General features: G+C 55.8%; 1 protein-coding gene across 1 annotated transcript; it reads left to right on the forward strand.

The window, feature by feature from the left end:
* Positions 1-3,828: 3,828 nt before the first annotated feature.
* On the forward strand, positions 3,829-5,766 carry TCF15 (transcription factor 15; the record flags this gene model as incomplete). The annotated part of the gene is made up of 2 exons (XM_079543236.1): positions 3,829-4,305; positions 5,692-5,766. The coding sequence occupies 2 exons, from the start codon at positions 3,829-3,831 to the stop codon at positions 5,764-5,766; spliced, it is 552 nt and encodes a 183-aa protein (XP_079399362.1).
* Positions 5,767-23,159: the final 17,393 nt, after the last annotated feature.

A 23,159-nucleotide genomic window follows, 5' to 3' on the forward strand; every position in this document is an offset into this window, starting at 1 on the left:
GGAATAAAGGTGACCAAACCCCTTGGTCCGTGTGCTGGTGCTGGGAGTGGCAGGGGCTGGGAGCAGCTGTGAGATGGGGCACAGGGACATGTGGGGTGGGGATGGACACTGTGCTGGTACCCAACGCTGTGTCAGCAGACAGGCACTGTGCTGAGAGTTGGGTGCTCTGATGGGGACAAATACGGGGTCAGTCCTTGCTGCCCTAGGGTTGACTCGACTCTGCTTCTGAGAGCAGTTGCGCCATGCTGGGATGCTATCAGCTCTGCAAATGCCACGTCTTCACCCCATGTGCAAACTGGAAAAACCACACTGAGCATCCCACAGCTATCCGGCATCCCTCTGAGCCAGGAACCAGGGAGGGGAAAGGCCACTGACTCACCCCATCACACTGTGAGTCAGCAGCAGGACTGGGACAGGAACTGCGTCCGGACACTCTGCCTGCTGGCCACACTCCATGCCAGCTGGATCCTGTCCTTCAAGGGCAGGAATGGGCCGGGGTTGGGAGCTGGGAGGAGGGCACGGGCAGCTCTGCGGGGGTTTGCAGCCATCCCTTTGCACAGCAGCACGCACGGTGCTGCCTGCTGCTGGGGCACGCTTTGCTTCCACTGCGTTTCCGCAGGAAGGGCCGGCTGGGCTGGGGGCTGCCAGGGCAGGGGCTGGGGGTGTGCACGGCCGAGCTGCATGCGTCGCATCAAAGCTGCCTCCGCCGGGAGGAAACCCTGCGAGCGTGCGCGGAGAGAGCGGCCCTGCTGCACGGCTCCCTCATGGGCCGTAAATTTCTGCGAAGAATTGTGGCGTGCTAAAAAGTTTCCTCTCCGTAGAGCGCGGGGGGAGGGATGAGGTAGCAGCTCCTTCGGCAATACAGATCACCTCGCACACAGAAATGGGACCCCGGGGCAGGGAGGGGGGGTTTGCCAAGCCCCAGGCCGCGTCACAAGCGTGGGGATCTCTGCAGGGCTCTGCATGCCCCGTGTTCCCGGGGGGACACACAGCGCCAGGAGCACCTCCAGGTCCCAACCTGCATGGGGGTGAGCCTTGCCAAAGCCAGCCATCCCTGTGTCTGTCCATCCGTCCATCCGTCCATCCCTCCACCTGTCCCCCTTCCCTCTGCCTGACCTGCAGGGTCTCCGGTGTCGCCGGCTGACAGCCGATCTCAGCTGCCTCCAATCCATTCGTTCCAGACCAGGAACAAAGGCGCTTTGTGGGCTCCCTCCCGCTCCGTCTGGGCTGGCTGGGAGGGTCCCAGCTCCGGAACTGGGACAGACTTCCCCACACGACAGCCGTGTAATGCTTTCCAGATCGGCCCACAGGTACAGCCCTGTGAGGGGCCCGCAATGCCCCGGGCACAGCCACCGGCACAGGGTCCTGCCAGGACCGCTGCCATCAGTCCCATCCCAGCATCCCCATCCCGCTGTCTCCATCCCAGTCACTCAGGTACAGACCAGAGGCAGCTATTGATAGCACAGGTCTCCCCATGTTTGCAAGTAGAGTCAGCATTCCCTTGGCTTGCAGAGGGAGTCGGATGGGATGGAGATGCGTGGCATGAGGATGGTACAGGATGTTAGGTCAGGCTGGCACTGCTTTGCCCAGCCCTAGGCAGGGTCACTCTTTGTCCTGGCAGCCACATGCTCTGCACAGCCGTGGGGTCTGGAATCCATTTGCCTCGCAAGAAGCAGTGTTTTCCCAGCAGGACTGGAGCAGCACAGAGTGGCAGGGAGCAGATCCGGCCCCCCGTGCCATCTGCTCTCTGTTTATTTTCTTACACTTAAGTATCACCTCTCAGATAAACGCTCTCCAGTGTGGGAGGGCAGGGGACATTTCCCAGCACACAGGGGGAAAACCCAGCCCTGGGGAATGCCAGCTCCCCGTGGTAGCCCCTCTTTGGGTTGTGCTCAGCTACGGCACACAGCATGCCATACACGGGGACACACGTCCTGTCCTGCACACTGGCTGGGCAGCACAGGAAAGCCAGGCAGCTGCCTCACGTCCCCATGCTTCAGCAGCATCCGCTGTTTCCCACAGCCCCCCCCATTGCACACATGCACACATGTGCACACACGTGCACACGCATGCACACCAGCACCCCATGCATGGTGATGCCCCCAGGCATGCCATGCACCCCCGTGCAACCCAGCAGGGCTGGGAGCCTAGGGCTCCCCCCCCACTCGTCCCTGTCAGCTGGTGGCCATGTGTGGCGGCCGCACCTGAGTACACAGCCGCTGCCATCCGTCTTGCTGCCTGTCAGTGCTGGGGCGGGGGGCCCCGGCTCGCACCCAGCAGGGTGCACAGGGGCTGCCTTCCCCCTGCTCCCCTCCAGCAGCCAGCTCAGCATCCCCCTTTGCATGAGGCTGTGTCCCCCTTGGGGACCATCCACTGCTCCATTGGCTGCAGGCACCTGCCTGCTCCTTCCACCTCGTGCCCAGGGTCTGTCTGTCTCCAACTCTGCTCAAGGGACCATTTACAGAGGATGAACTCTGGTCTGTGCCCCAGAGAAGTGGGGTGGGCCTCACGGTCCCCAGCTCAGTGAGGAGCTGTGAGCGTGGAGCTAGCAAAGGAAATGTACTTGTGTCTATGTGGAAGCCCAAAGCAGCCCCCAGACCCTCAGGCTGCACACCCCCAGCCCCACAGTTCCCTGACTCGGCCCTCGCCCCCCTGCAGTGTGATTTACGGGCTCTGCGCAGGAGGACAAATGGTGAAGGCAAACAGGGTCAGGGCCCCGCAGCAAGGGGCAGGGGGGCCTTTTGCTCCTGAGGGGACACACGGTCCTGTTACACATGAGGACAGCCCCAGGAGGGACTTGGTGACATGCCATCACATGGCTCTGTACTCCAGGACCCAGCCAGCCACCCTTCCCTAGGATGTTCTGTGTGTCCATTGTGCCCACAGACACCGTTCCAAGCCCCCAGCACATCCCCTTTTTGCCCCCATTGCCCTGAGCATCCTCCTGCATCCTCCCTGAGTGCAGGGAGGGGGAGGCAATCACTGCTGCTCAAGGAGAGCAGCCCTCAGGACACCGCAGCTCTGCAGCTCCAGGGATCAACTCTGCAGGAAGGGACTTGGATTTTCCACTGCTGGCACACACCTTCCTCCAGCAGAGGAAGCGCTCCTGGCAGCCCGGCAGCACCTTGTTGTGGTGTCAGGGCCAAGGTTTTCATCCTCATCCTGCCCTGTAGCAGCACACAGGGTGCCAGCTCTGTGCACAAGGGGCTGCAGGGCTCAGCCTGGCCACCCCTGCCCCAGCGAGGCAGTGCCTCCCTTGGCCAAGCACTGCTGTCCCCTCCATGGAAGCAACGCGGTGCCAGCACTCCAAGGGCCAACCCTCATCCCATTTCCTGCGCCCTTTGTGCCACTCAGTGCAACCTACTGGTGGCTGAGGCCACACAGGGCTGAGGACACACTGGGGACACCGCACGTGGCACCTCTCCCGGGGCTGTGGCACTCCCTATGGCCCGGTCATCAGTCCGTGCCACGGTTCGGTACAACAGGCGGCACAACCGGGTCATGTCACCGTGCAAACACAAGGCACCCTTTGCTTGGGGCCACGCACCGGAGCGCAGCCAGGCCAGCAGCCAGCTGCGGGGGGAATCGTGATTTACACGGCCGGGCTGGGACTGGACGCTGGCTGCCTGCCTGGCCCCGAGCCGGGGGCCGGCTGGGGGTGGGCTCCAACACCAGCCCCTCCCCGGCCGTATAAATCACGATTCCCCCCGCAGCCGTCCGTCCCAGCCCCGCTCGGACGCAGGAGCGGAGCAGCAAAAGCAGCGTGTTAACGGTGAAAGGCTGCCCGCAGCCCGAGGGCTGCCCGCAGCGGGGCGGGGGGCTCCGGCCATGGCTTTTACCATGCTGCGTCCCATGGCTGCCCGCGTGCTCTACCCCGACATCGGCATGCTGTCGGAGGACGAGGAGAACCGCAGCGAGAGCGACACGTCGGACCAGTCGTACGGCTGCTGCGAGGGCGCCGAGGCGAGGCGCAAGGTGCCCAGGAAGACGGGGCCCATGGTGATGGTGAAGCAGCGGCAGGCGGCCAACGCGCGTGAGCGGGACCGGACCCAGAGCGTCAACACCGCCTTCACGGCCCTGCGGACCCTCATCCCCACCGAACCCGTGGATCGGAAGCTGTCCAAGATCGAAACGCTGCGCCTGGCCTCCAGCTACATCTCGCACCTGGCCAACGTGCTGCTGCTGGGCGAGGGTTGCGAGGACGGGCAGCCCTGCTTCAGTGCCATCTACGGGGCCAAGGGCGATCTGGACAGCAAACAGCCTCGCAGCATCTGCACCTTCTGCCTCAGCAACCAGCGGAAAGGGGTGAGTGGGGGGGAGGGTCGGCACAGCCCTGGGATCGGCACAGCCCTGGGATTGGGAGGATCGGCAAGTCCCCGTGAGCTCCGCGCGGGCTCCAGCTCTGGCCCCCGCTGGAGGCTTTGGCAGCTCCCGGCCAAATGCTGCTCAGAGCTGCACGCCCACAGTCCTGCTGGCGTCAGAGGGCCGGGCTGCTCCCCCACGTCCATCCAGGCCGGGAGCTCTCAGGGGGTTACGGTCACCCCGGGGCTGGGGCATGTGGCTGTGCCAAGAGGGAGCGCGGAGCGAGCAGGCTGGCCCCATCCCCATCCCATCCCTTGTCCCCATCCCATCTACATCCCCATCCCATCCCTGTGACCCTGTTCTCACGCCCCATGAGCCTCCCTCAGTTGAAGCAGTGGGAGGATGGCCCCGTGCAGCATGGTGCCAGATGGGGACTGGTGGTGGCACAGGGCTGGAGGCTGCAGAGTGACCCCAGAGTGGGTGGGGGTATCCATGCTGAGCCCATCCCACCAGCCATGCTGTCCCAGGGTTTAGGAACAGTGGCCACCTACTGTTACCAAGCCCTGGGGCTGCCACACTGTCCCCATCACCGTCCCCATCCGAGCAGTGACTGCAGAGCATTTTTCAGCCCTCAGTGCTCTTTGGGTTTCTGCTGCTCCATTTTTAATTGCTCTTCCCATTTCCGTCCCGTCCCCCCCCCCACTGCTTACTGGCCAAACTCTGCACCCCCTCCCAGCCCCTCCTGGATGTCCTCCTGCCCCAGTCCTTTACAGACCTATCCCCAGCTGAGACCCTCTGCAATGACCAGGAGACCTGGTGGCACTGGGACCTTGGGGGCAAGGATAAGAGCTGGGCTGGGGCCGCTCTGCACCTTCTGGCTCTGGGACTGAGCTGGAAATGGGCTGTCCTGGGCTGGAAATGGGCTGGAAATTGAGTGTACTGGGCTGGGTTGGGCTGGAAATGGGCTGGAAATGGGCTGGGCAGGAACTAGGCTTGGCTGGAAATGGGCTGTACTAGGCTATGCTGAGCCAAGCTGGGCTCTGATAGGATGCAGTGGGTTATACTGGTCTGAGCTGGGCTGGTTGCACTGAGCAGTGTCGGTGTCCAAGCCCTTGTCCCCAAGCAGGGCTATGCTGGGGCTGTGTCCCTGTAATGTGGACACAGGGACACAAAGACCCAGGCCACCAACCCAGCACCACCATGCATGACCAAATCCATGTATCCCTCCTGGGCATCACTGAACCATCTTTGCCACTTCAGCACCCTAAATGACATTCGTGTGCAGTTCCTCCACGCTCACCCCGCTGGTGCCACGCACCCCCGTGTCCCCAAGGCCATTCCCACCGGGACACCCAGGCACCCCGCAGCTCTCCCCTCCTCTCTCCGCAGGGCGGCCGCAGGGACCTCGGGGGCAACTGCCTGAAGGTGAGGGGGGTGACCCCGCTGCGGGTGGCACGGAGATGAACCGGTGCCACCAGCACCCGCAGGAGAACGGCGGCAGAGCCTGTCACAGCCAGCCCCAGAGACCGCAAGCGGGAGGGAGGGAGCTGCCCGCCAGCCGCAGGCGATGGGGCACAGCAGGGTCGTGGGCTGGCACCGCACCGACGCCAGCACCGGCACCAGCACTGCGGCGAGAGGACGCTACTAGGGCTGGGAGAAGGGGTCCAGCACCCCTGGGATGGTCCAAAGGGGTGGGCTGGGATGAGCAGCCCGCACATGGCCGGCGTCGATGAGCTCGGGGGGGATGGCGGCACAGCCCCGCAGGTGCTGTTGATGCACGCGCAGCCACTTGGAAAATAAACCTTATTTTTCTGACGGGCTGGTGCCTGCCTGCTGTTCCCACCGCGTGGCGTGGGCTCCTCGACATGGCTGTGTCCCAATGGCCCTCTGTCTCTGAGCCATGCTCCGGTCCCAACCACGACGCTGCCTACTCTCCTTATGAGTGTGAGACCCCGTGCACGCGTGTCCCCGTGTCCCTAAGCCCTGCAGGCAGCTCTGCTGCCATGAGGATCTGGGCTATGGAGAGTTTCAAGCCTTGCAATGGGATGCATGGGACACGTGGGATGTATGGGACATACGGGACACATTGCTGGCACTTTGGGTGTGCATGCAGTGCACTGGGGTTCATCTCTGTTTCCGCACCTTCTTCACTGCCTGGGATGCTGTGACCACTGTGACTCCCAACTGCTTCCATGATGGCTGCCACTGTCTCTGTGCACGGCCACGCTCTCTAGGGCTGAAGACGCAGGGTCAAGCAGGGACGTGGGGGTTCCCAGCCCAGCCCCCCTGCTCTCTGCAGGGAGCTGAGCCTGGGAAAGGTGCCGGGCTCAGGGGCGCACAGCTCCCAGGGGCTCCTGCATCCCATGGAGCTGAAACAGCTGTGGATGAGGCGGCCTGGGGCTGTTGGTGTGCCCCCCCCCAGGGCTGCGGGGTTCTCCAGGGAGAGATCCCATTGCAGAAAGGGAGCATGGGATCCTGGTGCCATCCTCTCGCCCACCCTGGGGATGAGGTGATGGCATGGACCCCTTGGCCCCCGTGTGGCCAGGCCATGCTGGCCCCCAGCCCCCCTTTCCCTCGGGTTTGATTTATGGAGCTGACAGCACAGCGCAGCTGTGAGAGCGAGTCCCAGGCAGGGACCGGGGTGGGTGGGAGAGGTTTGTTCTCAGCGTGTCTAATGTGTCCCAGACCCCAATAAACAGCCGTGAGATTCTCCAAACATCCCCAGACACAGAATCCCTGCCCTTGGGTTTATCGGGGGGCAGGGGCTGGGGGTGGGGGCTTCACTCTGCAAACAGCTTGACCCGCAGATGAAAGGGGATTGTCCTCCTGCAGCCCCTGGGAAGCCCCCATGCACCCCCAGTCCCAGCAGTGCCGGTGGTCCTGGTGCTGGGACACAGTCCTGCAGCATCTCCCATGTCCCCACACTGAGGATGGAGTCCCAGTGGGTCGCAGTGCAGGAGCTGGGCAGCATAACATGTCCCAGTGCCAGAGCCAAGACTCCTAGTGTGTCCCCTCACATTCCACTGCTGGGATCATAGGTCCCAGTGTGTCCCAGTGCAGGAGCTGTGCATCTCAGTACATCCTAGCGCCGAGACCATGGGTCCCAACGTGTCCCAGTGCCGAGAACATGGGTGCCTGTGTGTCACAATATCTCTCAGTGCAGGAACTGTGCACTCCAGTGTGTCCTAATGCTGGGGCTATGGGTCCAAGCATGTCCCAGTACAGAAGATGGACATCCCACCATGTCCCAGTGCTTAGCTGCAGATCTCAGCACGTCCCACTTCTGGGGTCGTGGGTCCCAGCACATCCCAGTGCGCGTGCTGTGCACCCTAGCACGTCCCAGTGCCAAACCCATGGGTCCCAGTGCCAAGCCTGTAGGTCTCAGTGCATTCCAAACCCTCCCAACGCTGCCAGGGGGGAAATGTTGACTCAGAGGCACTGGAGCTGGGCTGCTGGGAGCCAGGTGTCCCTCTGCTCCATGCAGGGTGTGCTCCATGGGACCACCAGAGCCGGTCAGCCGCGGACGCTGCCGGCCCCGTGCCGCGCTGTGCCGCACTGCCTCCCGCGCTCCCCTCCCATCCTCTCCCCTTCCTGTGCGCGGACACCCTTGGAATGGCTTTTGGCTGCTTTCTCTGAGACAGGAAGGTGTCCCCGAGTCTCAGGAAGGAAAAACACTCAGTGCTGAACCCACAAAGACCGTCTCCGAGGGGCCGGGGCTGGAGACGCTCCAGGCCTGACATCACCTGGGAACTGGAACCAGAACCGCAGCTGCACTCCGCGCCTGGTATTTTTTTCTCTAACTTGTGTTTTTAAGCGTTCTTTTTATAGATATATTTTTTTCCCTTCTCCATTCCCCTCCCAAATATTTCAGCCTCTCCGCAGTTTAACCTTGCTGGGCCAGCAGGGTAGGAATGCAGTGGGGCTGCACCCGCAGCTGAGCGGGGCTCAGATGGGATGGAGCTGCTGCAGCCCACAGGGCTGTGAGCTTGGGGCTCACACCAGGGCCACTGCAGAGCCCACAGTGAGCGAGCAGTGCCTGCATACAGCAGCAGGGTTGAGCCACTTCTAATGCCCAAATGCGTGCAGCCATGCAAACAGATCTGGCTTCAGGCCCGGCACCCGGCACTCAGCCCTCCTCATCTCTGCAACTTGGCAGCACCTGTGGGTGCAGCCTGGGCTCTGCCCAGGTGAAGCTCCTGTGTCTTAAATGGCATCTGCCCGTGGTAAACGTCCCCGTTGCAGTTACTGCCCATGTGTGATGTACCAACCTCAGCCCGAGACTCAGCACCCATGGGACATGGAGGCAAATGGGAGGCTGTGGGAAGTGGGCCCAATGTGTTGATGGGTACAGAACAGCAGGGAAGGAGCAGGGACAGACGGGCACAATATAAACTGGGATTTGTGGGGTGGAATGGGATGGTATGAGGTGCACACACCATAGCGCTCTGGACTGGGTGCTGGGCAGTCTCTGCCTCCCTGCAGACCCCGGCACCCTGCCAGCTCCATGGGGAAGGAAGGAGGCAAAGGTGTTGCTCTAGCACCCAGGGCTCTTACAGCCAGGCCCCTTGCCCTCATGCAGCAGCCCCTGCAGAGTCACTATTCCAACGACCCTCCATGCACTGTGTGCTCCCTGGGGTGCAGCCCCCCCAGCAGGGACAGGGTGTGAAGCTGTGCGCGGGGTGAACGCCAGGTTAATCTCCCGCTGGAGCTTCCCTCTGCAAACAATAAGACAATGCCCGGCCGGGGGCCGCCTGCGTAACCAGCGGTGTGGAGGGGAAGTTGTAATATTTGGATTTAGCACTCAGTAAATTAAGGGAGAAAAAGGAAAAAGCGCTGGGGGTAATCAGAGTGGGGCTGGCCCTGTGCCCTGCCCTACAGTCCCAGAGGGTTCAGCTCGGCATGGGGATGGTGGCAGTGGGCAAATGGAGAGGTCTCAGAGCTGGGCAAGCCCCCGCTGCCACACAGGGCCTGAGGGTCGGGGCTCAGCAGGGCTGTAGGCAGTGCTCACAGCAAGCACAGCATCTCCCGTGACACCAGAAAAGGGATCTGGGCCAGCAGTTTATTTTAATCCAGACCTGCTCGAGCTCATGGGAAATAAAACACTGCTTCTGCAGCTGGGGTGGCTGGGCAGGAGAGGTCTCCAGGGACACGGCCACCTCCAGCTGACAGGGAGCGAGGTAGCAGGGGGCAAAGGAGGACAAGCAGAGCGGGGTCCCCTTCTGGTGCAAGGGACTCCTCCAAGCAGTATGGCACCCTGACTAGGGTGCAGGGCCAGCAGCTCATGGCAGCACCATCATGGAGCAAACTCTGTCCTACCCAACAGTGACAGGTCTGTAGGGCTGGGTTAGCTTGGCCAAAACACAGTGGGATCTGGGCTGGCTTCCATCCCAACTCAATCCCCAACAGGGCAGACTCCTGCCTGCAGCGACCACGTTGCAATGGACACATGGGGTTCCCTGGGGTAACCCTGGGGTTCCCCTGGTCTGGGGGTGTCAGTCTGGACCTCACACCAGGTCCAGCACCTTGCTGCAGGGTCCAAGATAGAGACCTGGGAGGGCTTCTATCCCACATGCAGCAGGGTCACCTGGGCACCCAGGATGAACACGGAGCAGGGACAGGTGGGGGAGAGGTGATGGGTGGGCAGCAGCATGCAGGGAGGCCTCTGGCACAGAGCCGCGTGCCTGGAGCCCATTTCCCCCCACAGGAGCTGTTATCAGTGGCAAATACTCAGAGCGGTCCCAGGGGGGACCTCCAGCTCTTCCCCTCCACCTACCCCATCTCTGTCCTGCTCCAGCCCACGTCAATGCCGCCGTGAAGGTGTCGGAACAATCGCCTGACAAAGAGCTATTTTTAGGGGCCGGGGCTCAGAGTGAGGATACAGCCCGGCTGCTGACAATGGGGGGAAGGGGGCCGGGCTTCCCCAGTGACCACTCGGCAGCAGAAGGACCTGTAAGATTTCCTCGATGACCCAGGCCCGTACAATACAAGGAAAGCACAAGAGGGAGATACCCCCGCCAAGACGAGCTGCTCCTTTACCTAATGGGAGTGACCTGGGGTGGGGGGCTGTGGGATTTGGGCAAGCAGCCGCCAGCAGCTCCTCCCGTGAGTGAGACTCCCACACAGGGAGAACAGAGTGCAGCACGAGGCCGCAGGGGTGCAGGCACGTGGGCTGCGGGCAGGAGCATACGGCTTCCCAAGGACAGGAGGCCGTGGGCACGGCTCAGTGAGAGCCCCTCTCGCCTATGGGATGGCTCCCAGCTCCCAGGGGGCCGCAGCACTTGGCCAGAGCACAGCCCCCGCAGCAGGGATGCGATCAGCATGAAGCCACATGTCTCCAAATGGGGCGATGCGAGCTGGGGTGCGCTCTGTTGGCGGTGCATTCCTGCCCTACTTGGGGGACTTGAAGGCGCGGAGCGGTGGCAGAGCGGGCAGTAGATGCGATCGAGATGGGTCTCAATGCATTTCCTCCTCCTCCCGGTCTCAGCCTGCAGCAGAGGTGCTGGATATCGGCCTTTGGCCAAACCCCGGCGGAGCGGTGCAGCTCGGGGCTGAACGACGGGGAATCAAAGCCGACGAGCCGTGGTGTGCGGGCCCTGGAGGGGCTCAGGGCTCCCACACAGCAGAGGGGGCCACGGTCGCACCGCGGGCTCGGAGGGCACACAAAGAGCTCCGGGCAGCGCACGGAACCGCTCGGCTCCCGGCGGCCGGGCCGCGCTAGGCCGCGCTGGGCCGCAGTTGCCACCTGGCGGCGGGCCCCGAGCACAGACCCGCGGAGGGACGGCCCTCCTCCGGGCCGCCTCCCACCGAGGTCGCTCATGGATGGCAGCCAGGCCCCGCCGCACCTCGCGGGACGTTCCGGGCTCGGAGCGAGGATTCCCCGGTCCTCCCCGCGCCTTCCAGCCGCACCGTAACAGGCCTCAACCCTCCCAATCTCCCTACCTCCCGGTTGCGAACTACAGCCCCCACAATCCCTTGCGGCGCACTGCCCGCCTTCGCGCGTGCGCAAAGCCTCCCCGCCTCCCCTCCTTCCCGCGGCACGTCGCGCGCTAGCGGGTGGTGGGGTTTCCGCTTCCGGCGCGCCTCGCTCTGGTCCCTGCGGCTGGCGGCCGAGCCTTGTGCCTCCGCCATATTGTCTGTGTGCGGCCGGCGGGCGGGCGGCGAGCGGGCGGCCGCGGCAGGTACCGGCGGGCCCCGGCAGCTCCGGCGCCTCTCCCGGGGCTCTGCGGCGGGCAGAGAGGATGGGACGGCGGGGGATAGGAGCCGCCGTGGCTCCTCGCGCTACGCGCCCCGCTCCGGGCGTAGTGTGGGCCGAGGGGCTGGAATCGCCCCTGAGGAGAGCTGGGCCGCGGGGGGGACTCGGCTGGGCGCCGCTGAGGGGAGCGAGGGCGGGGGGGGGGGGTGGGGGGGTGGGGAGCGGGTACGGCCCTGCGGGAGGAGCGAGGCAGGGCCGGCCCCCGCTGCCCGGCGAGGTTCCGTGCCTCCGGGGAAAGCGGGGCCCGGGGCGGTTTGGGTTGTGGCCGGCCCGTGGTCCTTGCTTCCCCTTCCCCCCTCCCCCCCCCTCTGCCTCCCGCGCGGAGTGGGCAGGGCTCTGTGGGAGACCGGCCCTCCCATCCCCCCCCTCCCCCTCCCGTCTTCTCGTCGGTTTAGGTGGTCGTTACCTAAAATGCTCCGTCTTTCCTTCTTTTCCTCGGCTTAAGTGAGCGGGGGAACGCGAGGGGCCGAGGAGGGGCCTCCATCTGCTTCCCCCGGCACGGGAGCTCGGCTCTGGGCCGCCCTGGCTGCAAAGCAGGCGGTTCGCAGGGCCTCCCCTCCTCCCGGAGCAGCAGTGGTCAGTCTCGCCCTTGCTGTAATTTAGTTCGGTGCGCCTTGGGGCAACAGGCTGTGTGACTGTTGGTAAAATATGCTTTGTAAACGAAAGGGCAGATAAGATTATGAAACCTAATGTGTGCTATTTATTAGGTATTCTTTCATACTAAGGGCTTTGGGTACAACCAATAAAGTTTGGATTATAAACACTAAGTCACTGATATGTTTTCTGCTGGCAGCAGTGGTTGATATATGCTGAGGCTCATAAATGGTATCACGTCCCTTTTGCAGGCTGTGTTTATGGGACCTGAGTCTGTGTTGCAGGGCAGGCTTTTGCACTGTGCTGGTGTCTTTGCACCAGAGAGACTGTGCTGGCACTGGGAAGTTGGTTGTGTGGTCTTTGGAACTTGGCATCTGCTGAAGATGGCTGGTGCCATGTCTTTGTAGAGGCTTTGAGGGCTTCTCTGGGTACTTGGAGACAGCAGTGATGCTTCCTTCAGGTAGTGTTGCAGTTTTTGCTCAGAAGGCTCTCATTAAAACTGTAGTAGTTGCTCAGAATATTTGGTCTTAAAGAGAGCTGGTGTTCATGCTGTGTTGCCAGTCAGCTTAGGTGTTGGAGGTGAGTCTAGTGGCATGGATTTGGCTGTAGCGTATGTAGGAACAGTGAAATCGCTCATCCTGTATGTTCATGTTGGCATGCTGGAGAAAGGGCAAAGCTGCTTGGAGAGGGGAGGCTCTGTTTCAGAGGACTACGCAGAGGAAAGTGTGGAGCAAAGAGTGCTTGATCGGCTCCTTAATTATCTCTAGAATTAGGGTAATGGGCTGGTTCTTGTAGCACAGTGCTGTGCCTGGGTGAAGCACATCAGCAGTGAGATATCCTTTGTGGAGACACAAACTGTGTCTATACTTAGAGCAAGAAAAAGGTGGAATAGCTAGCTGGAAGTCCTCCAGATCAGGTGCCTCTTGGCAGAGGAGGGTTTATCATATGGATACTGCTCTAGAGACCCTGGGTCTCCAGTGGTAGGCAGTGATCCATCCTGGCTTAGGCGAGATTTCTGTAGTTTTGCCTTTCCTCTGTTACCTGGTGGTGTTATTTCTGTCATTTATTTGGTGTCGGTGAAACCTCACTGCCTTCTGGTCTGGGTGTGGGCAGCAGCAGAGTTCAGCGCCCTGCAGATGGGATGGGTGAGCCTGCTTTGTGGGGTGCCACCTGTGAGGAGTAGAAATAGGGTTGGGGTCTGCACCCGGGAGTGAGGGAGGCAACGTTGTTCTTTCCTTTGCTGTTACCAAGAGCAGGAAGGATGTAGGAGATATTACTGGATAGGCAGGTAATGTACTGTGCTGGAGTTAAGAGTGGGGTGGAAGAGTGTGATGAGTGGTGCTGGAGGAGAAAGCAGGTAGTCCCATGTGGCTGATGCAGAGCAGGTTCTGGTTGTGGCAGGGAGTGTGGATTCATGGTTTGAGGAGAAGTGGATTCTGTTGGAAATAATGGCTCTTAGGAAGAGGGATGGTAAAACTTGGCAGTAGGTTCTAGCAGATTTGGAGGAAACTGGATCAAGGAATATTTCTTGAAATTTAGTGGAATTAAGTCTTTTGAAGTGTCAGTGAATGGTATTCATTTGTTTGAGAAAAGGTGATGCAAAGTGAGAGCAATAGTGCAAGCAAAGTGAGTGGGGATTATTGGGGAAGAATCTGAAAAAGTACAGTTCTGCAAAGGTGTGACAAAATCACTGTAGTATGAGATTCCAGGCATTTTTCAATGCCTGAAACAGTTCTGGTGGGAATATTGGGAGGTCAGACACCAAAATATGGTAATAGAGTAGTAGAGAAAGAAACTGTGTCTCTAAAATGATGAAAGGAATGGGGAGGTAACTTCTCCCAGCTGTATGAAATGTCAGTATCCTTACCATTTCCACTCCAGTTTTTTTTCCTGCATTTTCTCCTGACAGAACTAATTTTCTACCTTTCCTCATGTCCTCTAAGGAATAATGGCAAGGAAGACAGGAGAGGCAAATGGGTGACATTGTGCTGGTGTGATAAATTTCGTGTCACATTTCTGAAGGGGCAGGGTTTTATTTCTGGATTACCAGAGCTGTCACCTCCATGGCTTGTCAGTTCTGAATTGCATGCATTGAGGTATCTGGTTTGTGAACTGTGGTGAGGTTGGTGCCATCTTGGATTTTCTTGTCCTCTAAGGGTCTGAAGAGAATAAACAGCCCAGGTTTTAAGATCAGAAGAGACTTGATTTCACTGCAGCTGTTACCTGCTTTTGATTGGAAGCTTACTTGGATAACTCATCTGAGCCTGGATGTCTCCTTCCAGGGGCTTCCAAGAGCTGACTTCCCTGGGATCTGTGGAACCTGATTGGAGCAAAGATGTTCTCCTTCAGATCTAGAAAGCCCACTTTGAAAAGGAGGCTGCAGCTGTGTGAGCTGGCATTAGTTCTGGTGATGAAAGCAGTGTGTCTTACAGCCCGTTTCTCACACTCCATCTAAATTTGCCATTGAGGCGCCCAACCTGTCTTTCAGTAGGAAAGGATAATCAGAAGTGGGATTGTTGATGTTCATGTAGGATCAGCAGTTCAAGGATATCTCCTGTGGGTCAGCCCTCAGCAGTGGAGGAGCAGTGAAGTGATGCTGACGCGACTCGTACCTGCTCCTTTGGCCAGGCTGTTCTGGGCAGCTTAATTCCAACAGATGATTTCACTGTGCGTTTTTTTGCTGCTATTTGGGAGACTGAAGAGCAGAGAGGAGACCTCAGAGCTCTTGGAGAACCCAGCTCTCGCCCAGGCTCATTTTGGAAGGTTGCAATATCAATAATTTGAACTTTCCACAGAACTTATTTCTGTGTGAGTGCAGACTGTGACTTTATTGCGATCCACTTCCAGATTTTTAGGAAACATTACCATTTGCTTTCTGAAGCAGGCTGTCCAGCTCTGTAATCTAATGACTGGGTGGGGGAGATCTCAGTGCGTGCTGAAGTACCTCCAGAAGTCCTCCTGCGTGCTCAGGGTGATGCAGGGAACTGCTCCATGGGCTCCTGGCCTGGGAGGAGGCGGTTCTGCAGCGCACACACATCCCTGTGTGCAGGAGCCATCGCTGTGTCTTTATTTTTAGTGTTCTGAAAATGGATCAGCGTGGATGCGCACAACAAATTAATTGCTAGCATAGAAAAGTGAGAGCTGCTGCACCGCTCCTTTTCTTACAAGTTTTGTTGTGGATTTCTCTAGCTGCTACTGGCCTGCTGTTAAATTTCAGCCTTACCTTCTGCAGATTCCACAGCTCTGATGATGTTCCAGAAGGAAGAGGAGGTGGTTTTGCTTAACTTCAACTGAGTTACGAATTCAAAGCTACAAGTTCTGGCATTCCAGGATGTATGGGTGCATCTAACGAGACCCAACAGCTCATCCTCTTCCTAAGCCATGACTTAATGCTGCCCACTGGCCTTACTGGGCCTTTCCAAGGGGTGAAGAGCAATGCTGGGAGATGGACAAGCTTGCCCCACGACTGCCAGCACCGTGGTTTGGCTTAGTGAGCTTCAGCACTCATCCCTGCTGGGTTACACAGTGATGAATGCTGTGTCCATGAGGTGCTGGTTAATTTCCAAAGCACTGGTGCAAAATGCAAGAATTACGATGGCGTGCTTCTCAGTTGGTGTGTTGACATCACCTGGCATATCTGGGAGAGCTGCTGTGTCTGGCTGTAGCTGCATAAAGCACGTGTTGTGCTGTGTTGGAGTAGCCAGCACATGATAGAGAACGATTCCTGGAGTTTCAGAAGTGATTTTGTTTCCCTTGGATTTTCGGAGTGGTTGCAGGTATGTCTCATGCTAACAGCATCACACTTCTGCAGAACAGTGCTGGGACTGTTTCAGATGGAGCTGCCTCGAGTGTCCCTTCCCCAGCCCTTTGGATGCCAGCTGAACTGCAGAGATGGCCCATGGTGCACTGCCTGCTTGATGGGAGCAGCTGATGACAGAGATTTCCTGAAGAAATGGTTACATGCCATACAAACAGGTTTAGCCTCTGGCTTTGGTAACTTTCCCTGCCTCTAGGAGTCACCTGATCAGACTGATGAAAAATCACTTTTACAGACAGCAGGTTCCATTTAGTTGTTGAGTTCTAGCTGACTCGTGCCACGTGTGAACTGCGGGAGTCAAATCAGCTGAGCCGTGGCGCTGTCAGTACTCTGCATACTAATTAATGTGGAAAACAACTGTGTCACTTAGTGGTAATTACAAAGGAAGAACCTTCTGGAGCGTGCTGCCAGTTGACCTGATGTCAGCTGGGAAGAGCCTGTGATGATGCTGAAACATTCCCCTTTCTGAGCTTTCAGGAAAAGTCCCCGGTTTTGCCAAGACCTCAGAAGTGGTAATTTTGGTCATTGACTTACAGGAAAATATTGTCCAAAGCTCCAGCAGGAGCTTCAGTTTACAGCAATGTGTCTAGAAGAGAAAGAATTGCTTCGCTCTGTGTTGAAGTCCTTGCAAGCAATTGCTTTGAAATGCTCGAAATAAAAACAAACCCTATATTCTGTGTTACAGCCCCAGGTAGCACACAGCCTCAGCTGTCCCTGATGTGAGGGAGAACTCCTCTTCTTCAGCCCCCCCAAGTGCCAAGAGATGCTGGCGGCAGAGGATTGTCACCCCCTTCTGGTTTGCTGTGGGCACAGTTTGGCTGTTTGTGGCTACACTTGGAGCTGTTTTTTTTTGCTGTCTGTTCTGAGTTAGGCCTGTAGCCATTTTTATTTGATTGTGCCATGAATGTGAGGTGGTGGCAGTAACAACACCTGCCCTGTCTGGGGGGGTTGGGAACCGTAGCAGGAGGAGCTGCTGCTCTTTGTGCTCTGCTATGAGGGCACGGGGGTCTCAGCTGCATTGCTGAGTGCTGCAGCTCATTCCAGGGGGTGGGTTTGTGTGGGGAAGAGCTTTCCCTTCGCTCTCTGTGCCGTGAACTAGCTCAGCTCTTCAGATATGCAAGGAGAGGCTACGACCTGATGGGATGGGTGGGAAGAGAAGAACTTGCAAAGTTGACTGGCTGTTCTGTATGGAATCTCTTAGGAGATGCAGTGAGGAACGTTCCAGTCCCTGGCAGCCTCCTGCTGCTGGAGGAAATCCCAGCTCGTTTGGCCCAGGTGTATGTGCAGTTGCCAACACAGGAGGTTTGCAAAAGACGCTTGTCCAACTAGGCTGAGAGTCTGGAAACCTGTAGATGATCTGTGGTGATTCTCTGTGTGAGCTCTTCTAAAATTCTGTTGCTATGGCTCTGAACAACAATGAAGGCTAACTGTGACGGAGCTGCTGAGCACCCTGTGGCCCATCAGGCGTGGGGTGCTCTTGCACTGTTTGTAAAGCAGGAGAGCTGAGGTGTGCCCAGGACTGTGGAGCTGCAGTAAAACCATTCCAGTGACTGGTCCTGTGACTTCTGTCCAACTGAGGCCCACGTTACGAGGGATTACTTCTTCACTGGCAGAAGCTGCAGGGAATTCAGAGGAGGAATTAGTAACGTGGGTAAAGAAAGAGCCGGTCTCAATGTTAGAACATTGCTGGTGCAGAATTGCTCCAAGATGTTTCTTAGCCTGTCATCTCTTTCCCCTGATGGCTGGTCATGTCCTACTTTGAATTAAATCACAACTATTCCTGTTTCTTTTTAAAAGTAATGCTTGAGGTCCTTATGCATTAGATTTATGATTGCTCCAGGGCCGGACACAAGCAGCTATTTAAAAGAAATCTGGAAAATGATTTTGTTGGAAACATGTTGTTAGAGCAGGCTGCTGTTCCAAAAAAATATCAAGAGAAAAGTTTTTGGTTTCAAACTGAAGCTTTCTTTCAACTCATTTAGATGTTAAAAATCTGCTGCTCAGTTGATACTGTCCCTTTAGTAGGTAAATGGGTTTCAGGAAAGGATGTGAAATGTCAGTTCTGTTGATCCGGGCTCATTTCTATTTCAGCTATAAAATCGCAGAGAAATATAGGCTGCAGGGGACTTGTGGAGGTCATCTGTTCCATTCTTGTATTGCTGCAGTTCCACTATTGTGAAAATACATCAGATTTCTGTTGTGAGATAGAACATGTGTTTCTGATCAAGTTGGTTACTATTGTTTCTTCCTAAATTGAGATTTGAGTAATGTTGGCTGTCAGTAGGTTGTATTATAGTATTTAGGCATATCTTGCTCTTTTAATTTCAGCAGCCTCTACCCAGTACCAGATGCTCTCCAAACATTGAAGAAGTGAGTGCTCCTTCCTGGGAGGCTTCACAGGCAAGGGCTGGATAGGCTACGTGGAGGAGATTATAAAGATTATAACCAATTTTGTCTAATAATTGGAATGCTTCCTCCCACTAACAAAGCACATTCCTATACTTAGGATTTCAGAAGTTGGGTTTGAGCCATTTTCTCTGGAAGGTAATGTCTCTCTGGTGAGCAGGAATAAAGGAGCAGTGTAACCTCTGGTTCCAGGCTGCTTACAGTAATACTGTCCTTCTCGACGGGTTGAGGGCTTTTTTCCCCATAATGAACTGGTTGTCTGTTTTAGTCTGTTGACAGCTTTACTTAGTCATACTTGCAGCTTATAATGAGCTTACGTGGGGAAAGTAGAAGTGAGAGGGAAGTCTGCAGACCTGTGTGACCACTGTGACATCCAGCTTTCTGCTTGGGGGCAGGAGGAGGTGGTGTGGAATTGGCCAAGCGATAGAAATGTGTTCTTGGCTCTTTGGGTTTGGCTTGGGGCAGCTTAGGACTTCTTGCCCCTTAGATAGGATGCACTCTGCTGACTCCACCTAAGTTCAAGTGAGTCACCTGTGATACTGAACAGAGGGGACAGAGTTCTCTCTGGTCTGCCTGGGTGGCACCAAACAGCCAGCAGTGTCCCGCTTGCTGGGACAACAAGAGCTAGCTGTGCTGGGAGCAGCAGCCTGCAGGCAGGCCAGTGTCAAGCGATGCTTATGCTTGTGGGTGCCTTATTTATACTCCAAGCCTTCTCCACAAAGGTCATCCCTTGGTAGTACTTGGAGTTCCCCAGGACAACAGTCTTCTGGGAAGCTCTTGGCTTCCAGCTCGCTGTGTGCGCTGCGTCACACTGCTGCAGGTTTCTAGGTTTCAGGTTCTGGTAACTGTGCACTTGAGAGGCACTCCATGTTAAAAGCATTGCCTTTAAAAGGAGGGGGGAAAAAAATCCAGTACCTTGGTTGTTTCTGACTTTAAAAAAGGGAAAGAAAAAAAGCATTGTACTAGAGGCCAAGTAGGTGTGTTTGTGCTGATTTGCTTAATTGCTTACCTGTGTTTTGGTGCCACCTGCTCAGAGTGCTGCAGTTGGGAAGTTGGCAAAGGAAATCCCTGTAGTGGTTGTGCATGGTGCTCTAGGTGAGGATGCTTCATGAGGAATGAAGTCCTCCATGGGGGCAGGGGTTGCCATAGGGATTACAGTAACACAGCATAGATGCTAGATTCCTTCTTAAAAAGGGGGTGTTTTCTAGCAGTGATTTAAATTAAAGAATTAAAAAGTTTTAAAAATCAAATTCAAAGTAAACACCGAGAATCTCTTGACTGTTTTGCTGAACTTCAGGCAGCAAAGGTAGCACAGCAAGCTGCTGTTAGAGAAAGTCAAACTCTGAAGAAGGGGTCTCTCTTAATTAGTGGGCCCAGCAGTGCCGTTCCTGTATGGAGGCAGCACAGCTGTTCTGATCCCTTGACTTTGACTCTCAGGCACTCCTATGGACTACTTATCAGCAGCGTGGAGTTTGACCCCGTTCTCACCGTTCTGCACGCAGGATAAGCAGAGCCCTGTGGTGCAGGGTGAGCTGATAGCTGGCTTACTGACACTGACAGACCATAGTTAAGGGCAGGCCTGTGTGCAAAAACCCACTGCTGGGCCTGTTTGGGTTTGCCACCGTGCAACGTCTGCCTGAGGGGTATTGCTGGGGCAGCACAGCTGGGGCAGAATAGCTGCTCTGTGTCCTTGCACTGCCAAGGCAGGGAGCTGGACAGCGAGTGCCAGGCGGGTAACTGAGGGCTTTGTGTTCCTCACTGACCTGCTGCATTGCCTACAGACTCGTGCTTCTGTTTCTTAGCTGCGTGCTTCAGCTAAACCAGTGAAATGACAGGTTTTTTTTCAGAGGTGTGTTTTGTTTTCGTGAGTCCTTGAATGCTTTTGCTTTGCTTGCCCTATTGCCCCACATGTTTCAGTGTAAGGTTAGCTCCAGCTCACAGTCAGCCAGCTGGTGGCACTTGAGCAGCAGGTTCCTGTCTGCCAGCAGAGGACTGACGACAGCAGAGCTTCCGCCTAGGTGCAGCAGGTATTACATTGCTTTGCACTCTAGCATAGGAACTGCTGTTTTACTGCCACAACACCGTGGGTTCAGTTCTGTGGATGGAGGATTTGGTCTGTTTGGTCTGCTTTTGTTGCAGGTTCTTTGCTGCCTCTGAAGGGAGTTCAGATGGGGAAGACGAGTAATGGAGGAGGTGGGACGTGGTTACAGAACTTTGCAGCACAGCCCTGGAGTGCCTCCAGATGATGAGAAATTCTGATTAGATACAGAAGTTATTTCTTCCCATTGTGAGGGTGGTGGTTGTTGGTGATGCTAGTGACAGCAACCTTACCTACAACATAGGGTGCTTTTGGTGGTCCAGATAATAAGTAAATTATTCCGTGATGCTGTCACATGCAGGAATTAATAAATGGCCCGTTCTGTTTGGATTCTGACTGCAGTAATAGAGTTTAACCTTTCTAATAAGCTCAGGACACTCATCTCAGTTAGGTGTAATTGCTACTTGTACTGTGTATTTTCTACCTTAAAACTACATGACAGTTATTTATTCCTCTTTGTCCCCCTGTCAAAGAATTTGGATTCATTGCAAGATTATCCCTCTGCAGGTGCAGTGAATGCAAAACATATGCACGTTCCTTAGCAGTTTGAGTAGGGGGAGTGAGAAGCTTTCAGGTGAGGTAAGTTTGTGTCAGTAAGTAACTTTGTTTGCTTCAAAACCAAATTATCTGTATAGATTCTCTCCTTTCCACTTAAAAAAGGAGTAGATGGAATACCTACCTTCACAATTAGGCACTGTGTGCCATTCTTAGAAGCTACAGTTGATTTCCTGTAAAAACCTCTGAGCAGTCCGTTACAACAGAGCTCGTGCTAGGCTGCAGCTACATGACAAGGAAATATCTACTGTGCAAATTGATCCATCTTTGGATAATGAGATTGACTTCTTAATTTTTTTTTTTTGCCTGCTGAAGAAGTGATCTTGCTGGGTGGTGTGGAACAATCATGTTCTGTGTGGATGTGGATTGTGCTTAAAAATTAGAATTGCTCAGTCATCTCAGACACTGGGTTGCCTGTGTGCAGGCTGCAGTTGGCCTCGATCCCTGTGGGACCCTTCCAACTCCAGATACTCTGATTCTATGTGTAGGTCCCACACAAGCAGCGTTGGGCAGACAAAAAAAGCGAGTGGAAAACCTGCTGGAAGCACGAGGAGATAAGAGAAACAAAAACAGAGTGATGAAACTCTGGAATTAAATTAACTGCACGGTGCTGAGAGCACTGTAGTGAACTTGCACGTTCTGCTAATGCAGCCTTGGAATACACACCGACTTTCTGAGCAGCTGAGTCATGCCACATAAATGGTTTGAGGTCTGAGATGATTGCTGTCCGATCTGTTGAAAGGTGTATTTTGTTAGAGGAATGAACGTTTTGCCCTGGAGCAGGTGGGTTGTTTTTTTCCAGTTGTGCTTGGTGCTCTTACCTGGATGCTCCCTGTCCCTTGCTGTCAGAAGTCAGTCGCGCCTTCATTGCAGACTTGAGAACAGTGCTGTGTCCTTTCTCAGCCTGGAGGCAGGATGGCTGCTTCCCTGCCTACCTGCAGCTGCCTGCCACAGCGTTTGTGTGTCACCAGGTCAAAAAATAACCCACGTTACCACGGATGGTGCTGTGAGAGAAGGCTTGGTGCGCTCGTGCCAGGAGGAGATGTCGCAGACATTCCTGCATCCAAAGCAGGCGGCTGCTGGTGGAGCTGTAGGAAACAGTGCAGGAGGAGGATTTGTGCCTCTGGGCTCCCTGTTGCAGACATCAAAGCCGTGGACAGGACGCTGTCAGCAGAGCAGGATTTGACTTCTAGAATTTTCTGCTGGCGTGATCCATCCTGGTAGCCTAAACTAACGGCTCTGAGCAGGTTTCTAGGTCTTATTAATTTCTGATCAATGGTGCTATTGCTTCTTCCTGCAGTGTAGTAGCTGCACGAAGGGATAGGATTGCATAGCAAATAATTCCCCTTCATTTGGGTTATAGCACTGCCCACGGAGGGCCGTTCTGTGACCGCAGCCGTGCAGCCTGCCTTGTGCTGCGTGCCGAACAATGCTCCTTCAGACTGATACAGCTTCCTTCCTCCAAAGTTATTTTGAAAGCTGACAAAGGCATTCTTGTATTTAAATGTTTAAAAGTATGTCAGCTTTCACTCGTGGTGAAAGATTTGAGGGGTGCAAGGCACTGCTTTTATTTAGGCAGGACGATACGTCCGGTATAAAACCATAGCACTTAATGCTTGGCTGAATGGAGAGCTTTCCTCTGCCTGCTTCTGGCCTATTGAAAAGAAAAAAAAAAAACATTGTGTGAGGTTTTTGGCATGCGTTATTGCCTTTACCAGTGTGCTGTTAATAGATAGCCTGGATTTATAAACACCAGGAGCTTTGTTCAGAGTCTCAACAATCTGGTTTTTATACAGGAACCGTCATTATTGACTTGAAGTTTTTATGCCACCGTAATATTTGTGCATTCTAATTCAATTGGGTGATATTGGTAGGATCACCTGTAGGTGCTGCTTTTCATCCCTCACGTCAGGGTGTTTGTAGCCCATGCAGTGTGTTTGTACTGACAGTATTGGAAGCACGCTCTCAATTTGGGCTGGAGGTGATGGGTCACTGTCCTGCTGATGGAGGTCCTGCCGGTGTTAGCTGGGGCCTTTGAGCAGGCCTGAGAAAGCAGTGTGCTCCATAAGCAGGTTTTGCCTCTGCACCAAGGAGCTCATTTGTGCTACGAAGCACACTTGTGATTCCTCTGCAGG

Source organism: Tetrao urogallus (genome assembly GCF_951394365.1).
Source record: "Tetrao urogallus genome assembly, chromosome: 16".
Lineage (NCBI taxonomy): Eukaryota > Metazoa > Chordata > Aves > Galliformes > Phasianidae > Tetrao > Tetrao urogallus.